At 38.3% G+C, this 24,485-nt stretch overlaps 2 protein-coding genes across 3 annotated transcripts in view; both read left to right on the top strand.

Moving 5' to 3' along the window:
- The window catches only part of PDCD10 (programmed cell death 10), a 32,145-nt gene extending 26,920 nt beyond the window's left edge, over positions 1-5,225 (top strand). For both annotated transcript variants that reach the window (XM_034439041.3, XM_034439042.2), the window contains exon 8: positions 4,728-5,225. In XM_034439041.3, the coding sequence (XP_034294932.1) occupies positions 4,728-4,809 (82 nt within the window). In that variant the 3' untranslated portion in view covers positions 4,810-5,225. The remainder of the gene's footprint in view (positions 1-4,727) is intronic.
- A 7,989-nt stretch (positions 5,226-13,214) lies between these two features.
- The window catches only part of WDR49 (WD repeat domain 49), a 133,533-nt gene continuing 122,262 nt past the window's right edge, over positions 13,215-24,485 (top strand). The window contains exon 1 of the mRNA XM_087872524.1: positions 13,215-13,488. Coding sequence (XP_087728650.1) covers positions 13,342-13,488 — 147 coding nt within the window. The 5' untranslated portion in view covers positions 13,215-13,341. The remainder of the gene's footprint in view (positions 13,489-24,485) is intronic.

A 24,485-nucleotide genomic window follows, 5' to 3' on the forward strand; every position in this document is an offset into this window, starting at 1 on the left:
AAAATATATGAAATTTTCAAAATGGGAATTTTCACAAGAGCATTAAGACTCAGCTATCAATTATTTCATATTGCCTCCAGAAGTTGTGAATGCTCCAACACTGGAAGTTTTTAAGAAGATGTTAGATAACCATTTGTCTGAAATGGTGTAGGGTTTCCTGCCTAAGTAGGGGGTTGGACTAGAAGACCTCTAAGGTCCCTTCCAACTCTGTTATTCTATTCTATTCTACTCATATTTATGATTGCTATGACAAAAGACTTTTAACAATCTAATAAAAGAAGGGAAATAATGGGAATTTTTCCTTGTCTAGAAACAAAGATTTTCACATACCAAAATGAATGACAAAATTTCTATGGTTATAAAGTCAAGATTCTCTAGTTGATATAAATTTCTGGTGAATGTATGAACATGTCTAGGAATGTAGAACTCTTTGGATCCAAAACCTGAAAAAGTGCTTCAGAGTGAATGTGCTTGCATCTCTTGGCACATCCTTAAAGGAGTTGTGGCTTTTCCTGGGCTTTAAAGAGTCACCAAGAGGTGTGGCATTACCTGTTTTTTTTAACCTTCCAACTGAAACCACTTCACATTTCTAGACAAATCTGTGTGGTTTTCTTGAGAATAATGTAGAGTTTGCTATTGTCTTCTCCTAGCAATTTTCTTTTTAATGGCTCAATCTAACCTGTAGCCCCAGACTTATATTCTCTGGGGTCTCTAGTAGTGCACTCTGACTCTGTGTTGTTTTTATAGGAATAGAGAAAGTTGGCTACATGCTTGCTGCCTCCTACTGACTATGAGCTAAATGGGATTTCCACAACAGAAAAATAATTTATTTTCAAAGGCTGATAAAAGGGAGAACCACCACTCGCATCTAAGTATGATAGCTGTTGCTTAGATACAGAGTCACTGTGTGCTTCTGAATAACAATTGTTGGAGGAAAAATCTGGAGGGGAAGACTGTTGTATTTCGGCTCTTTTTCCAGATTTCCTAGAATCATCTGATTGGCCATAATTGGTTACAGGACATTGGGCTCCCTCGACATGGTATATATAGTAGCAGGACATTTGTCTGGTTTGTACATAAATATGAGACCACCTGGAATTCCAGTACTGTTGGCAATTAGAATTTTGGGTGGAGCGGGGGAATGGGAACAGGACAGTAGCAAACTCTTAATGCTTCCAAGCTTTACATAAATGCAAGTTACATAAATATAGTCCCAAATTCTGTGTGGGTATGAAAAAGAGAAGCAAAATCTATGAGTAGCGCTTTGAAAGCAATAGAATAAAATCCATATTAGAAGCGGCCGAAGAACAATTTTAATACTGTGTAGTGAGGAGGAAAAATCCCATCTGTTCTTTGACCTTGCTTGTGATTGTAGCTAGCCGAACAATGCTAATACCCCAAAAATCTCCAGGTTTTTTTTCCACTGTTCCATTTATTTAGCATTTATAGTAAGACATTATTCTGAATTATTAATCCAAGGAATTAACTTTGTTTGCTCATGGATAAACAAAGAAAGTAAAATAGATTTTGGGGGGTGGGGGTTGTTTTCTGGGTTTTTTATTTAAATAGAAATAGAGTAGAGTTGGGAGAGTTCATTAAGAGAGTTCAATAACAAAATCCATTTAGTTATGAATTTCAGTTCAGAAATGGAAATTAAACATACCAGCTGGGTGGCTATCTAATCTCCATCTGCTCACAATCATCTCTCTTTAGATAGCTGACCACACTGTCAAAGTATTCTTAGTCTTAATATATAATTTAACTTCCTCTGATTTAAATAAGAAGTAACAGACTGCAATGTTTTGTCCTCCAAAGTGCTATCATATCCCTCCTGGGTCATCTTTCATGAATGCTGAAATGTTAAAAATATTCTTCTCCTTCAAATTCTCTTCAATGAAATTAATATGTAATCCCTTGATCGTTGTTGTTACTTGTCTCTGAAGTTGTTTCAACTTTTTACGAGTACAGGTAATCCTCAATTTATGAACTTTATTTTTGGCAAAGATCACCCATTTGGGAGAATGGGTTTGCCCTTAACAGCATTTGCTTATCAACCACAAATTTACTTAATGACCACTGTGATTTGCTTCACAAACATTGCAAAAAATGTTGGGTGCCTTGACTTATGACATAAGTTATGACTTATGAGCAGAAATCCAGTCCAATTTGCAGTCGTAAGTCAAGGACTACTGCTATACTTTTAACCCAGTCTTAAAGAGGAATCTGATCAGAGATGAATGGAATGAAACTATTATTCTCCATTATTTGGAAATTTATGCTGTCTAAAATTGCATTTGCTGTCTTCATAACAGCATGCATTGCTGATTTAGATGCAGTTATAACTACAGCACCAAAATCTTTTCTCACAAGTGCTTGTTACCAAGCTAGTATCTTCCCTCCTATATTTGTCCATTTGGTGTATATTTTCTGAGTTAAGAACTTTGCATTTATCTCTGTTAAATCCCATTCTGTTGCATTCTACCTATTTCTACAGCTATCAATATTGTTTTGAATTGAATTTGAATTTTTGAAGTCCCAGTTTTGTATAATATATAAATTTGGTAGGCATTTCTACCTCTTCACTCAAATCCTTAATGAAATATTAAGGGCCACATTTGATTTTTATGACACACCACTTGATATCACAGTCCAATTTGTTGCAAAAACATGGATGAGCATTTCTTGATTATAATTTTCTAGATCTAGGTATATATCTACTTAATTATTACACTGTCTAACCCACACTTAGGTAACGTTTTGAGGTACTCTTATTAATTGCTTTGGTCATGTTATGTTTTATAACAATCTATTAAGGAATTTACCTAATTAACCAACCAAAATGTTTCATTGTTGAGAAATGAGTGCTAGTTTCTAACAATTTTGGGGTTTTTTTCAAGGATACCTACCTTTTTATGGTTTATTTTAGGATTTCTACAAGTATTGAGATCAGAACAACTGTTCTAGATCTTGCTGGATTTTTCTTTCCCCTCTTTTTTTGAAAGTAGTACTGAATAGTTAGGGATCAAAAGGTGCTTTATTTTTCTGTAGGATTTCTGAAACATCATACTTGAATTCAGAAAGACAGTCATGTAGGTCCCTAAATAAAACAGGATGTAATTAATTTCTTCCTAGAGATTTATTTGGAAACAACTAAACACAAGTGGATTTGAGTAGGACTGCCTTTTCTTTGTTAACTTAACAGCATTTTACTTTCACTGGGCAGCTGCTCTATTGATTCTTTTTCCTTTTATTTTGAGCATATTTAAAGAAACTATTTTTTGTGTTATTTTTAGTACCTTTTACCCTAATCTCAGTTAATTCTGAGCTTTTGATTTCCTGTATGTAGTTTATAGCTGTGCCCGCTGTATAGTTCTGAGTCAGTTGTACTTTTCCTTCTTTTATGATGTGGATCTCTTTTCTGGCTTTTTCCTTGTGTTAATTTCATTCTAATATCAATATAACCGTTCAGAGTTCTGCCTTTAGACCATCAGACTTTATTTCTATGTTCTTTATCAATTTTTAATTTCTGTCATTAGTTTTTCCAGTGTAGGTAATCTCATTCAAAATGTGTTTTGAAAAACCCTTTGGGATCTAATTTATTTGAATGTGTATAAATTTATAATTGTCTATAATGCTTCTTTTGACTGAAAAGATAATATAAACAGCAAGCTGATGCCTCAGATGGCTCCTTTCCAGCTCCTTCAAAACCTTGCTACAATTTTTACTGATTTGTTACAATTATCAAACTCTGTCTTAACATTATAATCCTTAATGTAACAGAAGAGGCAAATGATTAACAAGTTGTGGAGTAATCATCTTCACTATAGCTTATAAATTTCTTTCAAGTGTATGTTCCTCATCAGCCCAGAAAACATGAGCATTTTCAGCCAATATTGCACAAATTTTACCATTATCCTACAAGATTCTGGTTTTTTTTATTTTCATGATCTGGAAATAATATTTCCTGATAAACGTATCTGTGGACTCCTTTGCTAGTTTGTCTACTTTCCTCACTGAACATTTTTAAAGCAGTGAATGTGAATGGATGTTTTTACCAGATTGCAATGTTTTGGAATAACTAGCTTTTATAAAAGAGGGGGAATTCATATCCCAATCCTACATGCCATTTTGCATAACTAGGATCACTTTAGCAGGAACTTGATTGATTTACAAGGGAATGGTATGTATCAATAGAAAAGAATATTTGTAGTTCAAGGTTGAATTGGGGTCCTTGAGCAATCTGAGCTCAGCACTGGTGATGTTACCTAGCTGGGTAATGAAACGTCTGCAAGAAAGCAACAAGTTCAGAGAGCACCAAGGATCCCACGGGATACATTTGTATTCAGAAACAATGCCCATTGAATTCATTGACCCTGGTAAGTAAGGATAGGATTGCAATGCAGTAACTTGGTTCTTTAACTGCAACATTTAGTTTTGTATTGTGATTTAGCTCTTAGGGTTTAATAAAGAATTCAGTATTTTTTCCCATTTAAGAAAACACCTCTAATTATTTTCAGAGTTAAGAGTATTAAAAAACCTTCAACCAGAATTTCATATTGTTGAACTTCCTTTGTGAATTATTGTTGTATATTTAAGTACTGCACTCCAGAAGCAGTGCATAGGATTTCATTGTAAAAATTAATTGCATTTAATATGATTGCTTTCTATTTTGTATAAGCTTATTTTGTTGCTAAAATATATCTTCTTTCTGTTTTTCTTTACAATAGGGCAATAAATGTGTTCATAAGTGCCAACCGACTAATTCATCAAACTAACTTGATACTCCAGACCTTCAAAACTGTGGCCTGAAAAAAAAACTGTATATGTTGAGAGCTGTACTTTTCAATGATGGATAGGATACCTTTATATGTAAACTTTAAAGTTTTGACTGTGTAAATTATCAATCCCAATTGAAGGGACTTAATGCAGGATTTTGAATGGGATTTATTGCCATCTTACACCATATTTTTGTAAAAACATAGCTTAATCATAATCACACAATGAAGATTTTGCATCACTTTTTTGCTATTATTCTTTTCAGAATTATAAGCCAAAAGAATTTACGCCTTAATGTGTCATTATGTAACATTCCTTATAAGAACTGTAAATATTTGGTGTTCTGTTTCTGACATTTTAACTTGAAAGCGAAAAACTGCAACAGAATTATGTATTTAACAATATTGGTGGCAAATATTCAATAAATAGTTTACATCTGTTTATCTCTATAATTTTATCCCATAATGGTGTCCTTGAAGCTAAAATCAGCGGGGAGATGTACATACGTCTTCAGAGTTCATACAAAGAATGATGTCGTTTTAAGAAGATCGAATCTTCAAAGTTTCCTGCACAGAAATTCACTCTTAACTACTGAGTCTTTCCCTCAAAAGCTTGATTTTTTTTTCCAAATTATTTTTAAAGTGAATTATTATATTACCAAAGAACTCATCATTAACGGTGGCGTGAACTGCAGAACCTCTTTGGGGAGTGATAGTAGGTGTGCAGTTGTCAATAAATAGTTTTATATATATGAACTTATGCAGCATCACTGTTAGTACATTTGATAAGTTTCCCCCAAAATAAGACATCCCCTGATAATAAGCCCAATCGGGCTTTTGAGCACATGTCAATGAGGCCAAGCGCTTATTTCAGGGTTCAAAAAAATATAAGACAGGGTCTTATTTTCGGGGAAACACAGTACCTAGTGCCAGGGTATGGGGTATGTTTGTTTCGCCTATACAACCTGTGAAAATTATTCAGAATTGGGAGACTGTGATTTATTAAGAGGTGTATTTCTGAGCTATTCACAATCAGCAATGCCTCCATTAGATAAATGGAGTACATTCCTTGGTGTACTAATTTAGTTACACTGAAAATTAAGAAATTACTTTTGTTGATGTAAATATTCTGGTGGGAATATCTCTAGCATTTGGCAGTGTAACAGAAGTAAAAATTGAGTTTGCCCAAAGGAGTTTGGCATTTAATTAATTTTGATAACAAAAAACCAATGAAGGAAAGAGAGGTGAAGATAACATGCAGACTACCCGTATCACTGTGCTGAAATTATATTTAATAAAGTATTGCAGTTATATCAATGCAAGAGATCAAGTCTACTCATTTGGGCAATGGTGCTATTTAATATGTATGTTTAAATAAATGGTTTTAATATCTATGCTTTTTAATATTAGTATAACAATCTGAATGATCGCTACTCTGAGCTGTCATGATAGGACTGCTGATTTCCAACAGAAATTCATTCATTTGTTGTAGAGCTGTTATGCTAGGATCTCCTTTTTACATCTGACTTTGTGAACAGCTTATCTATATTGTGATTATGCGTTTGTGTCATTTTCTCCTTTCACCACTACTACTGCAAGAAAAATAAGAATAATCTTTTGCAGCGTCTTAGTTAAACATTGGTTATATAACTCTTTTAATAGAGGTTTTTTTGTACATTTTTGTAACTGTGAAAAATCTTCAGCATCATGTATATGTAGTCCTCAACCTATGACCATGATTGAGCCAAAAATGTAAGAGTGATACTGATAAAAGAGGTAACAACACAACCTGACCTGATTTTATGACCACATCATGGCTTTCCCCAGTGGGATTGTTAAGGGATTGTGCATGTTGTAATGGAGCTAAAGAACTGACTTCCAAAGGGAGGCAGGCAGCTCTCTCAAAAAAGCTGAGTAAAAGTCCATTTTCACCCAGCCTCTTTGAAAGCAAAAAATATTGCATGCCAGAGAGATTCTGCTCTGCAAAAGAGGACCTTCTTGGTGGTGGCCACTTCTCTGTGAAACATATTCCTTCTGAAGTACGATTGGTCCCCAGCCGGCTACTTTTTCTTTCTTTTTTTTAGTTTTATTAGATTTTTATTTTTAAATATACATTAATATCTAAGAGTCTCTTCCTGGATTTTCTTCTCTTTGTTTCTTTTAAAGTTAGGGTCTACATAAAAAAAAAACTTCTTACCCAGCTCCAGGCACTGATTATCTACACCTCCTGCACATTTCTTTGTTGCCTCGGCTGCCCAGCTTCACGGCCGCCATGATGGCTGCCTCTTGTCAAGGGTGAGAAGGAAGAAGCCCTGGGTCAAGCAGGAGAGTTGCGGCTCTCTCTAACCTACAGGACACCCCTCTTCACAGAGTGGCTTTAGCTCCTTTCAGAGCCCTCCAACAAGGAGAACTCGGCGTGGGAGCACCGAGACCCACTCGTGTCCGATCTCGACATGACGTCAGCCGGAAGTCAGCATTGCTACTTTTTCAAAAGGCTAAAAGACCTGGTTTTGTCAGCGGTGTGGGGACCACAAATTGAGCTGATCAAATGGTTGATTTGATTGTGTTGCTTCCATGGGTGTGGGGTTCTATAGGTTTTTATGTTGTAGGTTTTTAATGTTATAAGCCACTCAAAGACACCCAAGTGTGGATTGGGCATTCATATAAGTTTGTTAATAATAAATCTGGCTGGCAATTTTTGCTATAATGTCATCCCTGCTTCTGGGACATCTTCAGTTTGCCAGGTGCTCACCACAAGCAAGTCTTTCTGAGCTTGGTTTTCATTTCACAGACATGTTATTGTAATACAAAGTATTGTTTAGTGACTGTAACAGTTGTCCTGTTAAATCTTGGCTTGTGTAAGTATTGTGTGTTCTTGATTACAGTGTTCTTGCTAATCTAAATGCTAGTTTCTCTTATCTGGGTATTGGTTAATAGGTATACGATAAGAAAGCGTTCAGGACTCCTGAAATTATGATGTTAAATTTCAGCAGCACAATGGCAAGTATTCAGCAATGCGATTTCGGCTGCTGAATATAAATAACACCTTCTAAAGGCACCCTGTAGTTTCTATTCCAATTCCACTGCCACCACCAGTCATATTTTTTCTTAGCAGAAGTTTTCCAGCTCAAAAATTCTGAGATCTTCATGCATGCCCTGTATATTAAAATCTCCACAGATGATCAGTAATACTCAACTCTGGTGACTATGAAGGCTACTCCAAAACCTTTTTCCCTGCAAGGACTTCATTGTTTTGGAGATGTATCTTTAGTCTTACTAGAATATCTAGCCTCTTTTGAGCTTCAATTTTTTCACTGATAGTCAAACTTTAGTCAGCTACAGAAAATGTTCAGAAGCTGTTGTTCCCGCCAAAGGAGGTGTTACAAAGTCTGATTGAAAGAGTAACTAAACTTTGGCATCTGCCATATTCATTTTTTTTTTCTTAGCTTGAACACCTCTCCATTAATAATAAGTAGGGTATACATTCAAATTTCCTCAAAGAGTTGCTGTGTTTTAACTTTGAAGTTGTGTCTGATTCAGTAAAACATAATTTGGCCAAAGGTGGCTAAGATTGCATTCAATTTATTCAGGCATGGTTGCAATAGTGAATTTTATTGCAGGTAGTTTTCAATGTAACAGTCACAATTGGGTCAAAAATTTCCATTGCGAAGCAAGTCAGTTAAGTGAGCTTTGCTCTATTTTACGACCTTTCTTGCCACAATTGTTAAATGAGCACTACAGTTGTTAATAACGCGTTAAGTGAATCTGGCTTCCCCATTGACTTTGTGATCACATGACCCTGGGACACTGCAACTGACATAAATTCATATCAGTTACCAAGCTTCTGAATTTTGATCATGGGACGATGGGGATGCTGCAATGAGAAACTATCTTAAATCAGTGCTGCTTTTTCAGTGCCGTTGTAACTTCAAATGGTCATTAAACGAATGGTTGTACATTGAGGACTACTACAATACAATTCCTGTCATAAATGAGGAAGTTGCCTGGAATAAATAGGAAGTTGCCTGATGTTAACTAGGCTTAACCTCATCATGTTAAATCATTCCATAGTTGTTCACTTTGTATATGTAAATCTGTCTATCCGACTGCCGTATCTATTTATTAGCTTCAGGTGGTCTTTGATACAGAGCAGATGGAAGCGTTATCCGAATTCCAAATTTCTTCTTTATTGTTCTGTACCAAAATTGATTAGAATTTTTTATTTCACAGGGATGCAGCACAGGCCTTCATTGTAAAGCCGTGACATTTTTTATATATCCTTGGATTAATCTCAGCAACAGGGGAGAAATTGACCACAGCTCTTGACTTCAGAGAAAAAACAAAACAAAACAAAAAGCTTAATCCTCAAAAGTAGTTTCTAGGCACAATGACTGCTACAAAGAGGACCCCATGATTCTTAATAGAAAATGAGATGTCTAACACACAGGAAAAGATCAGAGCATTCTGTTTTACTTGAAATGTAGCCATCAAAAGTCAGCTAGATCCTTGTAAATCTGTGACCATCTTTATTTTTGCAAACACCAACATTTCGGAAAAGCTAAATCATGCTGCTTCAGTGCCTCATTGACTTTCCAACTGATGTTTATTCTGGAGTAAGTCCCTGTGTGATCTGTGCTGTTTCCTGTCATGGAAACAGCATAAGAGAACTTTCCTCAAGCATGAACAGATTATGTAACTGAAGAGAGAAGATTCTTGAGTTAGATAGAACATTCCCAATGGAGCTACAGAGTGTCGTGTCTGGTTTCACATTTTGATTAAAAAGCTGGTGAAAAAATAGCCTTTAGTCAACAATTACATATGGATTTTTTAGTGCAGTAATCCAGTTACCGGTAGTTAAAATTGAACTCTACAGAAATTACTTTTTTTTTTTTTTGATGGGCCTAAGTCCTTCTGTTTCGGTCAGTGTTTCTCAATCTTAAAATTCCTGAATTTCAACACCCAAAATTCTCCCTAGGAGTTGAATTCCACATATCTTAGACTTGCTAAGATTGAGAAACATTGGTTTAGGATACCTTCGGTATGAACTAATTTTAACTCAAACCATGTCTGATTCTTGTCTGAACAAGTCCTGGCAGTTTTCTTGACAAGGTTTTTCAGAAGTGAATTGCTGTTTGCTTCCCCTTAGAGCTGAGAAAATGTGATTGGCCCAAGATCACCCAGCTGGCTTTGTGCCTAAAGTGAGACTAGAACTCACAGTCTCCCAGTGTCTAGCCTGATGCCTTAACCATTAACCAAGTTAAGAAAATTAACCTTAAAATTAAACAAATATTATGGGATTCTTTTGCTGCTGAAGGCGGCTGCCCTGGAATGATCTTACCAAGTGGGAACCCCCAATTCTGAAAAACCTTTGTTGGCACCCCTTTATTGTGCTTTAAGCAAATGTTTTATTCTACCTAGGTTTTTTAATAATTGTGCTACAGTGCAGTTTTTAAAAAAATTAATGTAATTTCTGCTATTTGAGTTTTTGCTGCCCGGAAATTATTACAGGTTTATATGTTACCTCTTTATATTAAATATTTAGATTGTCATCTTAAATGTTTTATAAGACAGTTATTTTACATAAATTATGAAGGGTAATATGCACATGAATGCACATAGTAGGAAAGAGGAGATAGAACATAACTTCATCCTTGCAAACTGTTGTAATATAAAATAAAGTTTCATACAACAATAAACAGTGTTACTTTTCTTAAATGGCTTTTAATATTAGTCTGACGATCCATTTTTGATAACATAGGTCTCAAATTATGCATATGTTAATCTTTCTCCTTTTTGATCCTCAACCATCTAGATTTGTTTGTGATTAGGGAAAAAGAAAGATTGATTCTCCTGGCACTTTAATTGCTAAAACATCCGTGTTTCCCTGAAAATAAGACTGGGTCTTATATTCACTTTTGCTCCAAAAGAGACAATAGCATTTATTTTCCAGTTAGGTCTTATTTTGGGGAAAATATGGTACTAAATGTATCTGGCTGATGATCTTAACTGGGGCTTATTTTGGGGGTAGGGCTTATATTACAAGCATCCTGAAAAATCATGCTAGGTTGGGTCTTCTTATTATGGGATAAGGAATGTTCTTAGATAAGATGGTCCGTTATACCAAGCATCTGGGGGAGAGGAGGAATTTGAAGTAGTGTTGCCCGTAGATACTTTTGGATTCTATCAATATATTTATTAGAGGGTGGCTGTGCTTTTTAGTTGTATTAGACCACTTTAAATTCTGCAGTGTGTACATCCTTGATTTCAAGAGTGGGCACCTGGGGCTCTATACGTGCCTCCGTGTCTTTGTTCAGTCTCAAAATTCCTCTGAAGCTTATTTAATTCAATAGCAACGTTTCAAAGCAAATTACTGTTTAAGGAAAACGTAATTTTTAAAAATGTATTAAGTTTAGTGAGTCAGTCTTTTGTGGGAAGGATTTTTTTTTCCCCTACGAGTTTTAATTTTAATAATTTAGGAGCCCTTTCATTCGTTTTGCTGAATGAAATCCTGGGTGTTTCCCTTCCAGAATCCTGCACTGCTTTGAAGTTCATCATTGGTGTCTAGTTTTTTTGGTTCTTGGAGATCTAATGTTGATTACATTTAGTTGCAATGTATGTTTCAGACCACCCCAATGATGCCCTTGATGTGATGTCTCGCTGCCTGGAGGCCGTGCGAGTCTGGATGGGGAGAAATAGGCTCAGACTCAACCCTTCCAAGACCGAGTGGCTGTGGCTTCCGGCGTCCCGATATAGTCAGCTGGTGCCATCGCTGACTATTGGGGGTGAATCTCTGCCCCCCCCAGAGAGGGCTCACAATCTGGGTGTCCTCCTGGACGCACGGCTGTCTTTAGAAGAGCATATGACAGCTGTGGCCAGGGTGGCTTTTTATCAGGTTCACCTGATTCGCCAGACCTGGATGCCTTGCGCATGGTCACTCACACCCTTGTCACCTCCCGGCTGGACTATTGTAAGGCTCTCTACATGGGGTTTCCCTTGAAGAACATTTGGAGGCTCCAGCTGGTCCAGAATGAGGCCGCGTGGGTGGTTATGGGCGTAACCTGTTATGCCCAAGTGACACCCCTCCTGCGCGAGCTGCACTGGCTCCCAGTGGCCTTCCGGGTGCAATTCAAGGTGTTGGTTATCACCTTTAAAGCGCTCCATGGCATAGGACCCGGGTACCTTCAAGACTGACTTCTGCCACCAATAGCCTCCCACCGGCCAGTCCGCTCCCACAGAGAGGATCTCCTCAGGGTGCCATCAGCCAAGTTATGTCAAATGGCGACACTCAGGGGGAGGGCCTTCTCTGTGGGAGCCCCTGCCCTGTGGAATGAACTGCCCCCGGAAATGCATAAGATCTCCAACCTCCGTGTATTTCACTGTGCCCTCAAGATCCTGCTGTTCCACCAGGCCGGTCTATCAATGTAATGATTTTTAAATTGGGTGTTTTAAATTTTTGGGCTTTTAAATCTGAGCCGAAATTATTTAATAATTTTAATTATTTTTAACTGATGTTTGTCTTTGTGCTTTTAATAGGCTGTACACCGCTCTGAGTCCTTCGGGAGAAGGGCAGTATAGAAATTTATTTATTTATTTATTTATTTATTTATTTATTTATTTATTTATTTATTTATTTATTTATTTATTTATTTTCCCAACTCCAGTTTTTTGTTCTGGTAGAAAGCACATTCCAGCTTAACACTTCATGCGAAGATAATCTTCAGGTTTTTATTGCATCCACGCTCTTGATCTATGGATGTGCTATACTGCAAGCAGGTGCATTAAGGTGTTTATGAACACTCTTATTAAGTTCATCACACATTAATAAGTATACAAAAAGCAGACACTTACCTTCATTTTAACCAATTATTTTAAGTTTTTTTTTCCTTATAAAAACACTAATTGTTGTGACTTGCTTTGAAAGTCTTTGCTCAGAACAGCTAAACAGGATATTTTTTTTTCTTTCCTTTTTGTGGAGCAGTGAAGGAAGCTGGTTTAGCTTGTGTTGTGCAATTGTTGCTAAGAAACATTTGTAAGTTCAAAGAAAAGGGAATTTCAAACAGCCTCCCAAATGTTCGCAGCTTCAATAAAGTAGATACTCAAATGAAATGCTGAAGCTAATCATCTCTGTTTGGAAAAAATAATGGATTCTTTATTTTAAAAAATGACATGTTAATCATAAGGTAAGTAAGCAAAACTCATTTCATCTTTGTGAACAGGTGCTATTATTTTTTCAACAAAACTAAATGATTATAAATTTGTTGATTGTGTTCGGCATGGAATTCAGTATAGATTTTTATGTCTTTTTTCTGGTTTACATATGGTTTTCCTGTGTAAACTGATGTCAGAAGTAATAATGAAGAGAAATCTAATTATATATTTTTTAATTTTTTCCCCTCTTTTAAAACTCCATTTTTCTTTATTTTTTTCAAGAAAACTTTCTAGAAACAAGACTTAACTTGTGCTGAATTATCCAAAATTATTCTTAGTGGATGAAATTAAGTTCCAGAAGAGCCTGGAAGCTGCAAGGAATTCCAACTAAATATTAATTTCTACAAAATTAATTAGCATGAATAATAAACCATATAAAACGACAAAAGCCACAAAGGCCAGTGCTGAAAAACAAGCTATGGATTGTGGAACTGCAAAAAAACAGGAACATCTTGAAAACAGGTTAACTATTCACGATTTTATGAAAATGCAGCAACTTTTTCAGGTGAGATTGTTCAAAAAGTACAATCAATCAGAATAGAGCTGGAAGGGACTTTGGAAGTCTTCTAGTCCAACCCTCAGTTCAAGTTCAAGATCCTCTTATCTGGTGTTGTGATAGAAAATACATGGGTGTGTTTAACATAGAACAATGAAATGCATAGGACCGTGATGGCGAACCTATGGCACGCGTACCACATGTGGCACATGGTGCCATATCTGTGGGCACACGAGTGTTGCCCTAGCTCAGCTCCAGCACGCAGGCATGTGTCAGCCACCTGTTTTTCAGGCCTTCCGGGCCCACTGGAAGTCGGGAAACAGGCCGTTTCTGGCCTCCGGAGGGCCTACCAGTGGGATGGGGAAAGCTGTTTTCACCCTCCTCAGGCTCCTAGAAAGCCTCTGGAGCCTGGGGAGGGCAAAAAAAATGGGCCTACTGGGCTCACCGTGCCATCACATGCCAAAACTGAGGGGAGTGGGGGGGGGTCGCATACGCATGCGCAGGGGGTGGGTGGGGCGCATTGAATGATGGGCATGACCCCCCTGCGCTTCCCCCACTTTTGGCATGCGGCGGCAAAAAGGTTAGCCATCATTGGCATAGGATAACATGAATGAGACAGTTCAGTACAAATAACTTTGATCTCTTTTGTAGATTATTTTGCTGCATTTTACACATGCAGGTCTGATACGTCTGACAAAGACCTTTGAGGAAAGTGGGGGGGGTTTGTTTTTTTTTACATGTGGGATTGACATAGGAGGCTCTGCTCTGCTCTGCTCTGAAGTAAAATGAGTTGCAATATATGAGTATCATTTTTTTAGTTGATGGTCACCCTGCACATACCTTTTCAGAAGTGTGCCCCAATAAGTAAAATGTTACATTTCCAGGAGAGCGATATAGGACTTACACTGTGTAACTAATTAGATGTCAAGAAAAATTGGCTTCCTGGACTGTGCTAGTTGCCACAAGCAGAAATCCAGTCTTTTGGTCAAAGCTACCATCAATAAATCAGGGAGGTAGATCAAATCCGACCTCCATTATATACAGAAGCTGTTTAATTTACTTGAATCCATGAAATGAAAAAAGGGACGCGATGGCTCAGTGGCTAAGATGCTGAACTTGTCGATCGAAAGGTCGGCAGTTCAGTGGTTTGAATCCCTAGTGCCACATAATGGGGTGAGCTCCCATTACTTTTCCCAGCTTCTGCCAACCTAGCAGTTTGAAAGCACATAAAAAAATGCAAGTAGAAAAATAGGGACCACCTTTGGTGGGAAGGTAACAGCATTCTGTGCACCTTTTACATTTAGTCATGCCGGCCACATGACCACAGAGACGTCTTCGGACAGCGCTAGCTCTTCGGCTTTGAAACAGAGATGAGCACCGCCCCCTAGAGTCAGGAATGACTAGCACATTGTGCGAGGGGAACCTTTACCTTTATGCAATGAATGGAGACCACAGTATCTATGAATAATTGTTTTCACTATTGTACAGTTCTTATAGATAGGATGTTTTTTAACATTCAGTTGCAATCCCTATTTCCCATCCTACATTCTGCAAAAGAGATCATAAGTCTTGACCTTCTACGTGGCATCCTTGTGTGTATTTGAGTATCTATCAGTACTCAAATAGATATCACCACTATGAGCCCTCTCAAGTCACTTTCTCTCTCTCCGAAGCTCAGCTCACTGCTCAGCTACTTCAGTTTATACTGGTAAGTATCTAATCGTCCAATCATTTTGTTGTTCTCTTAACTGTTGTGATTCCTCTGAATTCTTTTATATGGTTCTCGGTACTCGGCATAATACCTGAGATGGGGTCTGATTAAAACAGAATGCAATTAATACTTCACATAATTTAGACATTATACAAAGTAAAGTATCTCAAATAGACAGCTATCTACACCTGATCACATCTACTAAAGATAACCTTTTGTCTCTCTGAGTTAATTGATTCTGCTATCAAACTGTTATTACTATTATGCAGGATTTTCTTTTCTTTAAAAAAAATTCTTTGGAATTATCTTAGAAACCAGGGGGATCATGAGTTCTAGTCCCATTTTAGACATGGAAGCCAGTTGGGTGACCTTGGGCCAGTCGCTTTCTCTCAGCCTTAAGAAGGAGTAACAACAAACCACTTTTGAAAAATTCTTGCCAAGGAAACTGCAGGGACATGATCAGACAGTCTCTGAGAATCAAACAAAGTTGAAAGGAAGGGGAAAAAAACTTAAATCCATTATTTTATATCCTGAACTCTTGAATAAGAAATAATAGGTCTTGACCTTTTTCTGCATGACATTCTTTGAAGTTATTTGAATTATCTTTGTTGCCTATCTCTGAATTTGTTTCACTCTTTTTCAAGTTTGGTGGTCAGGACTGGACAAAAATTTCAAGTAGGATCTGATGAGAGTCTAATAGAGCGGAATGATAATTTTCTATGGTTTAGAATTTATAGTTCTGCTGATGCAGCTTAAAATGACATACTGTGTGCCTTCTCTGCAGCTGCATCATACTGTTGGCGATCAATTACTGTGTCAAAATATTTTTTACAACTGATGTTACCATATATTAGTACCAAGGCAATATCCCTCATTCTATAGCTATGTCTTTGATTTATGTTTCCTTTGCCCTTGTCTCTTTTAGATTGTGTTCGATTAGTTTCTATCCATTTATGCAACCTCTCAAGATTATTTTGAACTATTTATCCCACTGATTTCAAATTAAATATAAACCTTAAAAGCATCCAGCCGACAACCTGGGTGTCAGAGTTCCAAGTAATATACCCATAGCAAACAGAACTCCGAGGCAGGTAAATTCCTCAAATAACAAATTTATTGGGTATATCATATTGGTACAGGCTGGTGAAAACCAACACTAAATGTTCCCATGACTTCCCCCTAATTAAAAGTAAAAGTTTTCCCCCTTCCCCAAACAATCAGTCATCACAGTGTCATCCAGTTGCCTAATAACTTCCTCTCTCCAACCACCTGTGGGAATGTCCAGGAGAAAGTATTTTGTTTTGGCTACAAGCCCCAGCTATCTCTATTCCCTCCTCCCTTCCTATCCCTCAGCTCCAGTATGGCAACACTGAAGCCTCAAAATGGCCTTGGTCAGGTCAGCTTCAGGTTTGACAGGTGGTCCCCCTTAATTGAAAAGGACATCCTGCAAAGAAAATAAATTGCAAAGAGATTACTTAAGGTTCAGTCTAACCTCCTGTCCCTCCCCCTGAGGGCCCTTTAGGTTTCTGGGGGTACATGTCATGAAACTATTTGACCAACCTATCTACCTTGACATTCCAGGTCTTGACCCAAGTAGCTTTGGAGGGTGGATACCCCTTCCATTACACTAGGTACTGCAATTGCCCCCTTATTTTTGTGATAACCAATTTGGCACCCCTGTCCAGTTAAAAGATGAACCAGTGATGTATATTTGGATGTAAACTGGCATGTGTCTTAGACCTCACATTGTTTATGTGTTGTACATAACATGCTTATGTCACCAGAGAAAAATACCATGGGTTATTTTATTGATTGATTGATCAAATTTATATAGCCATCAATCTCACCAAATTTAATACAAAAACTAAAACTGCAAGCTGTAGCTGAAGGAAGAATTAAAAATGTCTAGTTATGTATGCTTTTCACTGAACTTGAGTGTTAATGGAACCTAAAAATGGAAAAATGAAGATAAATAAAAAGGGAGAGAAAAATCAAAGCAAGTAAGTTATGTAACGACTTGATTGTATTCACATGACACATTTAACTAGCTCAGACAGCTACTTGTAACTTCCTTCGTCCATCATGGTAACCTTTGTTTTGTATGCTTGCAACTTAGTGTGCTTTGCAAACCAAGCCCACTTGGTCAGTTCGTGGTTCAATGTATCGTGAGAACCTACAATTTCAATATAAAATTATTCAATCTGCATGATATTTTTAACTGCAAAACATATACCCCCCACCCCTGTTTAGCACATTGAATAAACTCTGCATAGATTTCCAGAAGGCTAGATCTTCTGCAGCAGGCTGAATTTGTTAATTTTAATTGAGGGAGCGCTCAGGTTTTAAGAGTGTGAAGATGAGCAATGCAGAACTATGAAAGGAGATACTCATTTGTAATCAAAGTACACACCGAAACTCGGAGCTCAACCACTGAATCTATAAAAATAAATGGCTGCATTTATTTTAAAATGCTGAAAAAGCAGAGAAGGGGAAAGATTTGGAATAAAAATCTGAAATGTGCCCCGGAGCTAATATTATAGCTTACTGCAGAGTGGTAGATGTTTATGGAGCAAGGAGTAGCCATCTCAGAATGAAACTGGTCCATCTGAACATTAGACCCAGAACTTTAAATATTTGCCCTAAAAGCAGAACATTTTTAGAGCCCATGGAATTAAAAACTAACATTCCTACAGTTTTTTGGTATCATTCTGTAATGATCCACAAATAAGCCAAGTGCAATTGATGGGAATAATGGGAGCAGAGGTGGATCTCTCTCTCTCTCTCTCTCTCTCTCTCTCTCTCTCTCTCTCTCTCTCTCTCTCTCTCTCTCTCTGTGTGTGTGTGTGTGTGTGTGTGTGTGTTCTCTAATGTTTATTTTGTTTATAAACCCAGGTTCTCTGCTGGATGAAGAGAGAGAGGGGATGCTTTTAAGGTTTACAGCTAATTCGAAATTGGTGGGATAAATCTTAATCTTGAGAGTTGCATAAACGGTTAGATAGATAGTCCTTCAGATATGTTTCCTTTTGTGAAGCAAGTAGGCAAGTTAGGTTAGGCAACTATGTGTGAATTAGGAATGGAATAGAGACGAAAACAACCAAGAAGGAATGGGTTGTTGGGAGATTGAAGGACCTTGACAGATTAAAGGAGGGGAGATCAAGGCTGGGAGCAAACAAGGAGAAGGCTTAGAAACAGACTGGATCAGACTTGGCATCAGAGTTGTGATTCCCCCCCTCTCCCACATTCAGAAGCAGAGGCAGTGAGAAGACGACGGAGGAGAAGGTGGAAATAATTTGGATTGTTGGTTATTGAAGAATGAAATCACATCATAGTGGCTAACATTACAGATTGGGCAGCTGTAGGATTGCAGTGGCAGTGAGAGAAACAGCAGAAATGGGCTAGGCTAGAACACAGAGTAAGCTGCAGAGATTGCCCTGATGGAGAAGGGGGTAGCCTGGATAAGAATGTAATAATCTGTAAACTGGAATATGAGCAAGAAAAACACTCCAAAAAGAAGAGTGGAAGAACTCTTAGCTGCCTACCAGGGGGAAAAAAATGGATTCTGTTGATTCTGCCAAACAAAATGTTATAAAGAACAAACTGTCCAAATGTCTGCACTTGCTATATTCACTGCTTTTTGAACTATATCGAGGATGTATCACCTCCTGTTCACTTACTTATTCACTGAAACATACAACTTGACCAGATTGTGTAAACTATAGCGTGCAACTTACATTTCTGATGTTGATTGCCCAAGGTCATTTGAGTGGGTGGCATAAAACTTCTGTAAAACATATACGAGCTAAGCAAGGGCAGAACAAATTTTTCCATAAAAGAAAAACAGAATGAAAAGAAAAATACGGTTAAAAAGCTGAAGGTTTGCAGAAGCATAAAAGGAGGTGGTTTCTAGAGTCATGTTTATATTCTAAGTAGAAAAACTATAGTAGATTCCAAGCAGAAAGCATTATATACCAAATGTATCTTAATATTTCCAGTAGTTCATAGTTACCCGATTTGGGAAAGGAAATGTGTTCAGTTCATCATGTGAATTAAACATTGTTTTCCTGAGAAATTCTTGGGAGAAAATGTGATCTTGGACCACTAAATTGTAAATTGGTCCTCAAAACACATCGCACATATAAAGTTTCCAGGTTTTAGGAACACATTGAATCTCAAGAACTGTATTTTTGAGGAGAGGTTTTAACAAAATAATAAGTTCCCAGTGGCCCATCCACCAAGCCTCATTGCCTCATTTCCCTGTTTAGATCTCCATCCAGTATAATGCTTTACAGAGCCAAGACAGTCAGCCCCTGTGAAGCATTAAGATACTATCATCTGCTTCAGTTGGCCAGCCTTCTTCCAAAGAAAGTCCCTTTTGCATATTCATGGAAGCCACTTTTGCATGATGAAAGCCTGTGACTGCTCTGCACTTAAAAATGGGAGGCCTCGTGGTCCTTTGATGAAGGATTTTGAAGAGATACTTTATTTGGACTTTCACTGAAGCCTTCAGTCTGGAAGATTTGCACCAACTCTAGATTTTTTTTAAAAAAGGCCCAAGGGCAGCCTTTTGCCCTTACTAATCCCCTGGCATTGCCAAGGATTGTACATAATAACATTTTGTATGCATGTCTTGTGTTCTTTGTTACTGACCTACAGGTTTCCCAAAGAACTGGGCTTGTACTGTAGAAAGAACAAACTTAAATTTACGCTTTGTTTGGCCCATCACCAGCAAAGGTCACCCACTGCTTCCTGGGTGTAGGAACAGATGTTGTCAGCCTCTTCCCGTTCTCAGCCCTTTGCAAATGCATCCCAGGCTGATGCTGTCCTGTTCTGATTCATAACCACTCTTTTCTGTCCAAAGATGGTCCCCGGAACTTCATTTTGATAGTGATAGCTCCTGATTGGTACTACTTCTCCACTCAAGCAGCTGGTCACTGCCTCATGCAGCTATTTTGCCCTGGGCTGCTCAAGAGCTATGTTCTCAACAGTTTTTTTTTTTAAATCTTGCAGATGATTCAATAATGCCCCTAAAGTCAAATGAACTATTCTCACTCCCCAAAGCTCATGTTTTATTCAACCCTTATCTCTCCCAGGCTGAATGAAGCACATCCCCCTTGTTTTTCCATTGCCTGCTCATAATACTGCAAAGCTCCTCTTCTCATCCTCCCTTCCCTCCCTCTCCTTTAAAAATCTTTAAGTGGTTTTTCCCTTCCTACAACATTTCCTTGGACTACAGAAGAAGGGAGGAGTTTCCTCTTTGTTGAAACAACAGAATAAATATAAGCATCAAAAGGGTTAATTTGGGAAGTGGATGGGGAGTGAAGGTATGTTCAGACAACTGGGGAAGCAAAGAAACTGAGACTAGTGAGAAGGGAACAATCCTTAAAAGGATAAGGCACATGGATAGACTGATCTGTGTGGGAACCAGCCAAAGAGACTTGACTTGCTGCATGGATGAGAAGGACCAAAAGCAGAAGAACAATCAACCAGCTTTTGGGGTGGCCTTAATCCTATCCCATTGGCAACCCATTGCATCTAGACTTGAATTTCTAAAGTTGGCTTCAGAAAGAGCTGGGAATAGCTCAGGAGAGGAGCAGCTTTGGCTATAGAAGACAATTGCCCTGAATGAAGTTCTGTAAATGTTGTAACCTTGGTGATATATGCATGAGCATACATATACATATGATAGAGTGGACCCAGTCTGCTCTTAGCCAAGGGAAAGGGATGACCCAAGAATTCCCTGTTCAAACAGGAAATGAATTTCTATGTAAAAAGCTAAATGTAATTTGAGGTTGCGCCATTTCTTCTTGTTGTTTTAACTTTCCAGGAAGTGGGAAGGAGGAGAAATATCTATTTGAATATTTATGTTCAGGGCTAATTGACTGATAAAATTGGAAAGCTTGGCTTCCCCTACCCCATTTTCAGGTCCTGTTCATTTCTTATAGTTATAGGAAGTTCATAGAGACACTCAAATTTGGCAGGGCCATGCTAGGCACAAACAACCAGAAGGCTGACCACTTATAGCCAGAAAGCTTTCAACTATTAATCCCATTCACAAGGGTTGGCGAAAATGGGGAGGTTAGCAGAATCCAAGACAAAGCTAAGTCTCTTTTACGAACTTGCTTTAATTCCACAGGTGTGTAGTAGTTTCCATGGAATACCAGCCCTATTTCTTGTTCTATTCAGCATGTCAAGAGCAGGTGCCTCTTTCTTTTACAGATTTCTGTTGCTTTTCCTTCCAATGTTATTAATTAGTTCAAGGGGACAGTGATTGTGCATGAAAAGGAAAGTGTCTGGTGTGTGATCTGGCCTTGTCTGCCTCCACAGAGCAGAGAGAGTATGATTGCAAGACCTCCCATATTCAACCACCACTTGGAAAGAGAGATAGAAGGACCAGTGCCAGCAGGCCATGCACAGCTTTTGATCTCTAATTACTGCAGATTGTTAGACTTCTGGTTTAAATTGGGTCTAATTGAGGTTACTGCAATTACAATAGCTTTCTCTTTCAGATCCTGCCCTTTCCCCTGTGTGAGCTGCTCAGCTAATGGGAGTTGGCAGCTCTCATATATATTGTAGCGTTGTTTGGCAGGAAACCGTAGGAACGTGGCTGACTTCTTAGGGGGCAGAGTATGATTTCCTTTTGCAAAGAAGGCTGAGGAGGTGAGGAGCTCATTTCTGCCAGTGTCATTTGCGTTGTTTCTTTCAAAGAAAGTTGTCTCTTTCTTGCAAAGAGAGGCCCTGCCACTGAGCTGGAGATGAGCGATTTTTTTTTTAAAAAGAGAGAACAAATTAATGTTTTCTTAATAACCAACTGACTTCCAGTCGTCCATAAGGTTCTTCATTTCAGATTGCCTGCAGGATTATCAGTTAAAGAGCCCCTGCAGGGATCTACTTCAAATATTTCTGTGATTGTCCACTTTTCAATGGGGCAAGAGCTGAAATGGGCAGGCTGAGGGGATTTGCTAACATGAAACCATTAAATGCACAGCTTTGCTACAGGTTATGAAAACAGCTCATTCTGATGCAGCATCACAACTATTTATGATGGGAATTGGGCTGGTGAGTGCATTAGTTTCCGTAACATTTACAAGACAAGAAAAACATCTAAGTATCCCCTGTAAAATAATAGCATGAAAATGGTCCTTTTGTTATGCTTTCATAGCATCTTTCTCTTTTTTCTCTTTCTCTTCTTGATGTAACTAGCTTGAGGAAAAACATGGAAGCTTTCTTACAAAAAAGGACATAGCCTCTTTCCCAGATTTCTCCTAGATGTTCTTCTGGTAAAAAGGTATTTCCGATCCCCATTCTCAGCTCGGGCTTGTACAACCTAAATTTGTTTACTCCATCAAGAGCTTTACTGCTGTCCTCTTGAGAATGAACTCTTAGACAAATTCTATGACTATAATAAATTCTATGAGTATAATAAAAGGTAAAGGTAAAGGTTCCCCTCGCACATATGTGCTAATGGTTTCCGGTTCTAGGGGGCGGTGCTCATCTCCGTTTCAAAGCCGAAGAGCCAGAGCTGTCTGAAGGTGTCTCCGTGGTCATGTGGCCAGCATGACTCAACGCCAAAGGCGCATGGAACGCTGTTATCTTCCCACCAAAGGTGGTCCCTATTTTTCTACTTGCATTTTTTACGTGCTTTTGAACTGTTAGGTTGGCAGAAGCTGGGTCAAGTAACAGGAGCTCACCCCATTACACGGCCCTAGGGATTTGAACCGCTGAACTGCCGACCTTTCGATCGTCAAGCTCAGCGTCTTAGCCACTGAGCCAATGCATCCCCATCAGAGTATAATAGACTGTCCTATTGGCAGAATGAAGAACGCTCACTGTTGAGACTAGGTTGCTGTAAAAGTAGATTACTTGCTAATTGCAGTAGCTGCCAGCAAAGGCAGGGCAGAGGACACGTTGCAAATATTCCTTTAGCTGGTCTGATTTACTGCTGTGTGTGCCATTACACCTTAATAAAACAAATTCAGTGAGAGGGGAATTCAATCCAAACCACTGAAATATCTTTAACTTCACAAAATTAGTAGGATGGGGTCTCTTTACCCAACACAGAACATGTCTCTGGAAAAGACTTTGCTAAAGTTAGCCATTCTTTCTTCAGTGATCCCCTTTATTATTCAATTTTTAAATGTCATGGTATAGATCGAGAGGGTTTTCTGGCATAATATAAATTCTAAAAAAAAAACCAAACCCCAATACCTAAAACATTATTTAGATAAAGGGACTGGGGAATGATAGCACTTTTCTCCCATGTCCTGATCCAGTCCAGGATGCCAAGTGCTACTAATTAAGTAAATAGCATCAGACACTGGAACAGGAAAATGCACAGTCCAGGGGTAGGTTCTAATTTTTTTTACTACCGGTTCTGTGGGCATGGCTTATTTTGTGGGCGTGGCTTGGTGTGGGGGGGTAATGTGACTGAGTGGGCATGGTGAACTTTTTTTTTTTTACTTTTAAAAGCATTTTTTCTACAACCTTAAGTGGTTGCAGGAAAAAAAATGCTTTTAGAAGCCTCTGACGATCAGGCAACTCAGCTGGGATCGCCAGAGGCTTTTAAAGGCATTTTTTTCTCTACAACCTCTTCAGCCAAAGAGGTTGCAGAAAAAAATGCTTTTAAAAGCCTCTGACAATCCCAGCTGAGCCGCGTGATCATCAGAGGCCTTTTTTTTTTTACTTTTAAAAGCATTTTTTCGGCCGAAGAGGTTGTAGAAAAAATGCTTTTAAAAGTTAAAAAAAAAAGCCTCTGATGAGGTGGGCAGGATAAGCGACCGGTGACCGGCCAGGGACCAGTTCGGGGGCGTGGCCAGCCAATGTTATTACCAGTTCTCCGAACTACTACAAATTTTTATTACCGGTTCTTGCGAACTGGGAGCAACCCACCACTGGCACAGTCCATGTATTGTCTGAATTAGACTTGAATCCTTCATTATAGCTAAACTGGATCATACAGGCTTTGAAAAATACCTGATTCTACAGTACAGCATCTATCCAGCAAAAAGCTTAAAGACAGTAGATTCCATGAAAACGTTCAAATAACATTAGCAAGCACAACTTGGTATTTCATAGACAGTGATAGAAACCTTTCCCTTAAATGTTCCTGGTCTTCAAAAGAGTCAGAATAGAGCTGGAAAGTAACTTGGAGGTCTTCTAGTCTAACTCCCTGCGGATGCAGGAAACCCTATACCATTTCAGACAGGTGGCTGTCCAGTTTCCTCTTAAAAACCTCCAGTGATGAAGCACCCTCAACTTCTGAAGCTGTTTCACTGGTTAGTTGTTCTCATTGTTAGGA

This window comes from Pantherophis guttatus, chromosome 6 (assembly GCF_059756535.1).
Source record: "Pantherophis guttatus breed Tessera chromosome 6, ASM5975653v1, whole genome shotgun sequence".
NCBI classification, from domain to species: domain Eukaryota; kingdom Metazoa; phylum Chordata; class Lepidosauria; order Squamata; family Colubridae; genus Pantherophis; species Pantherophis guttatus.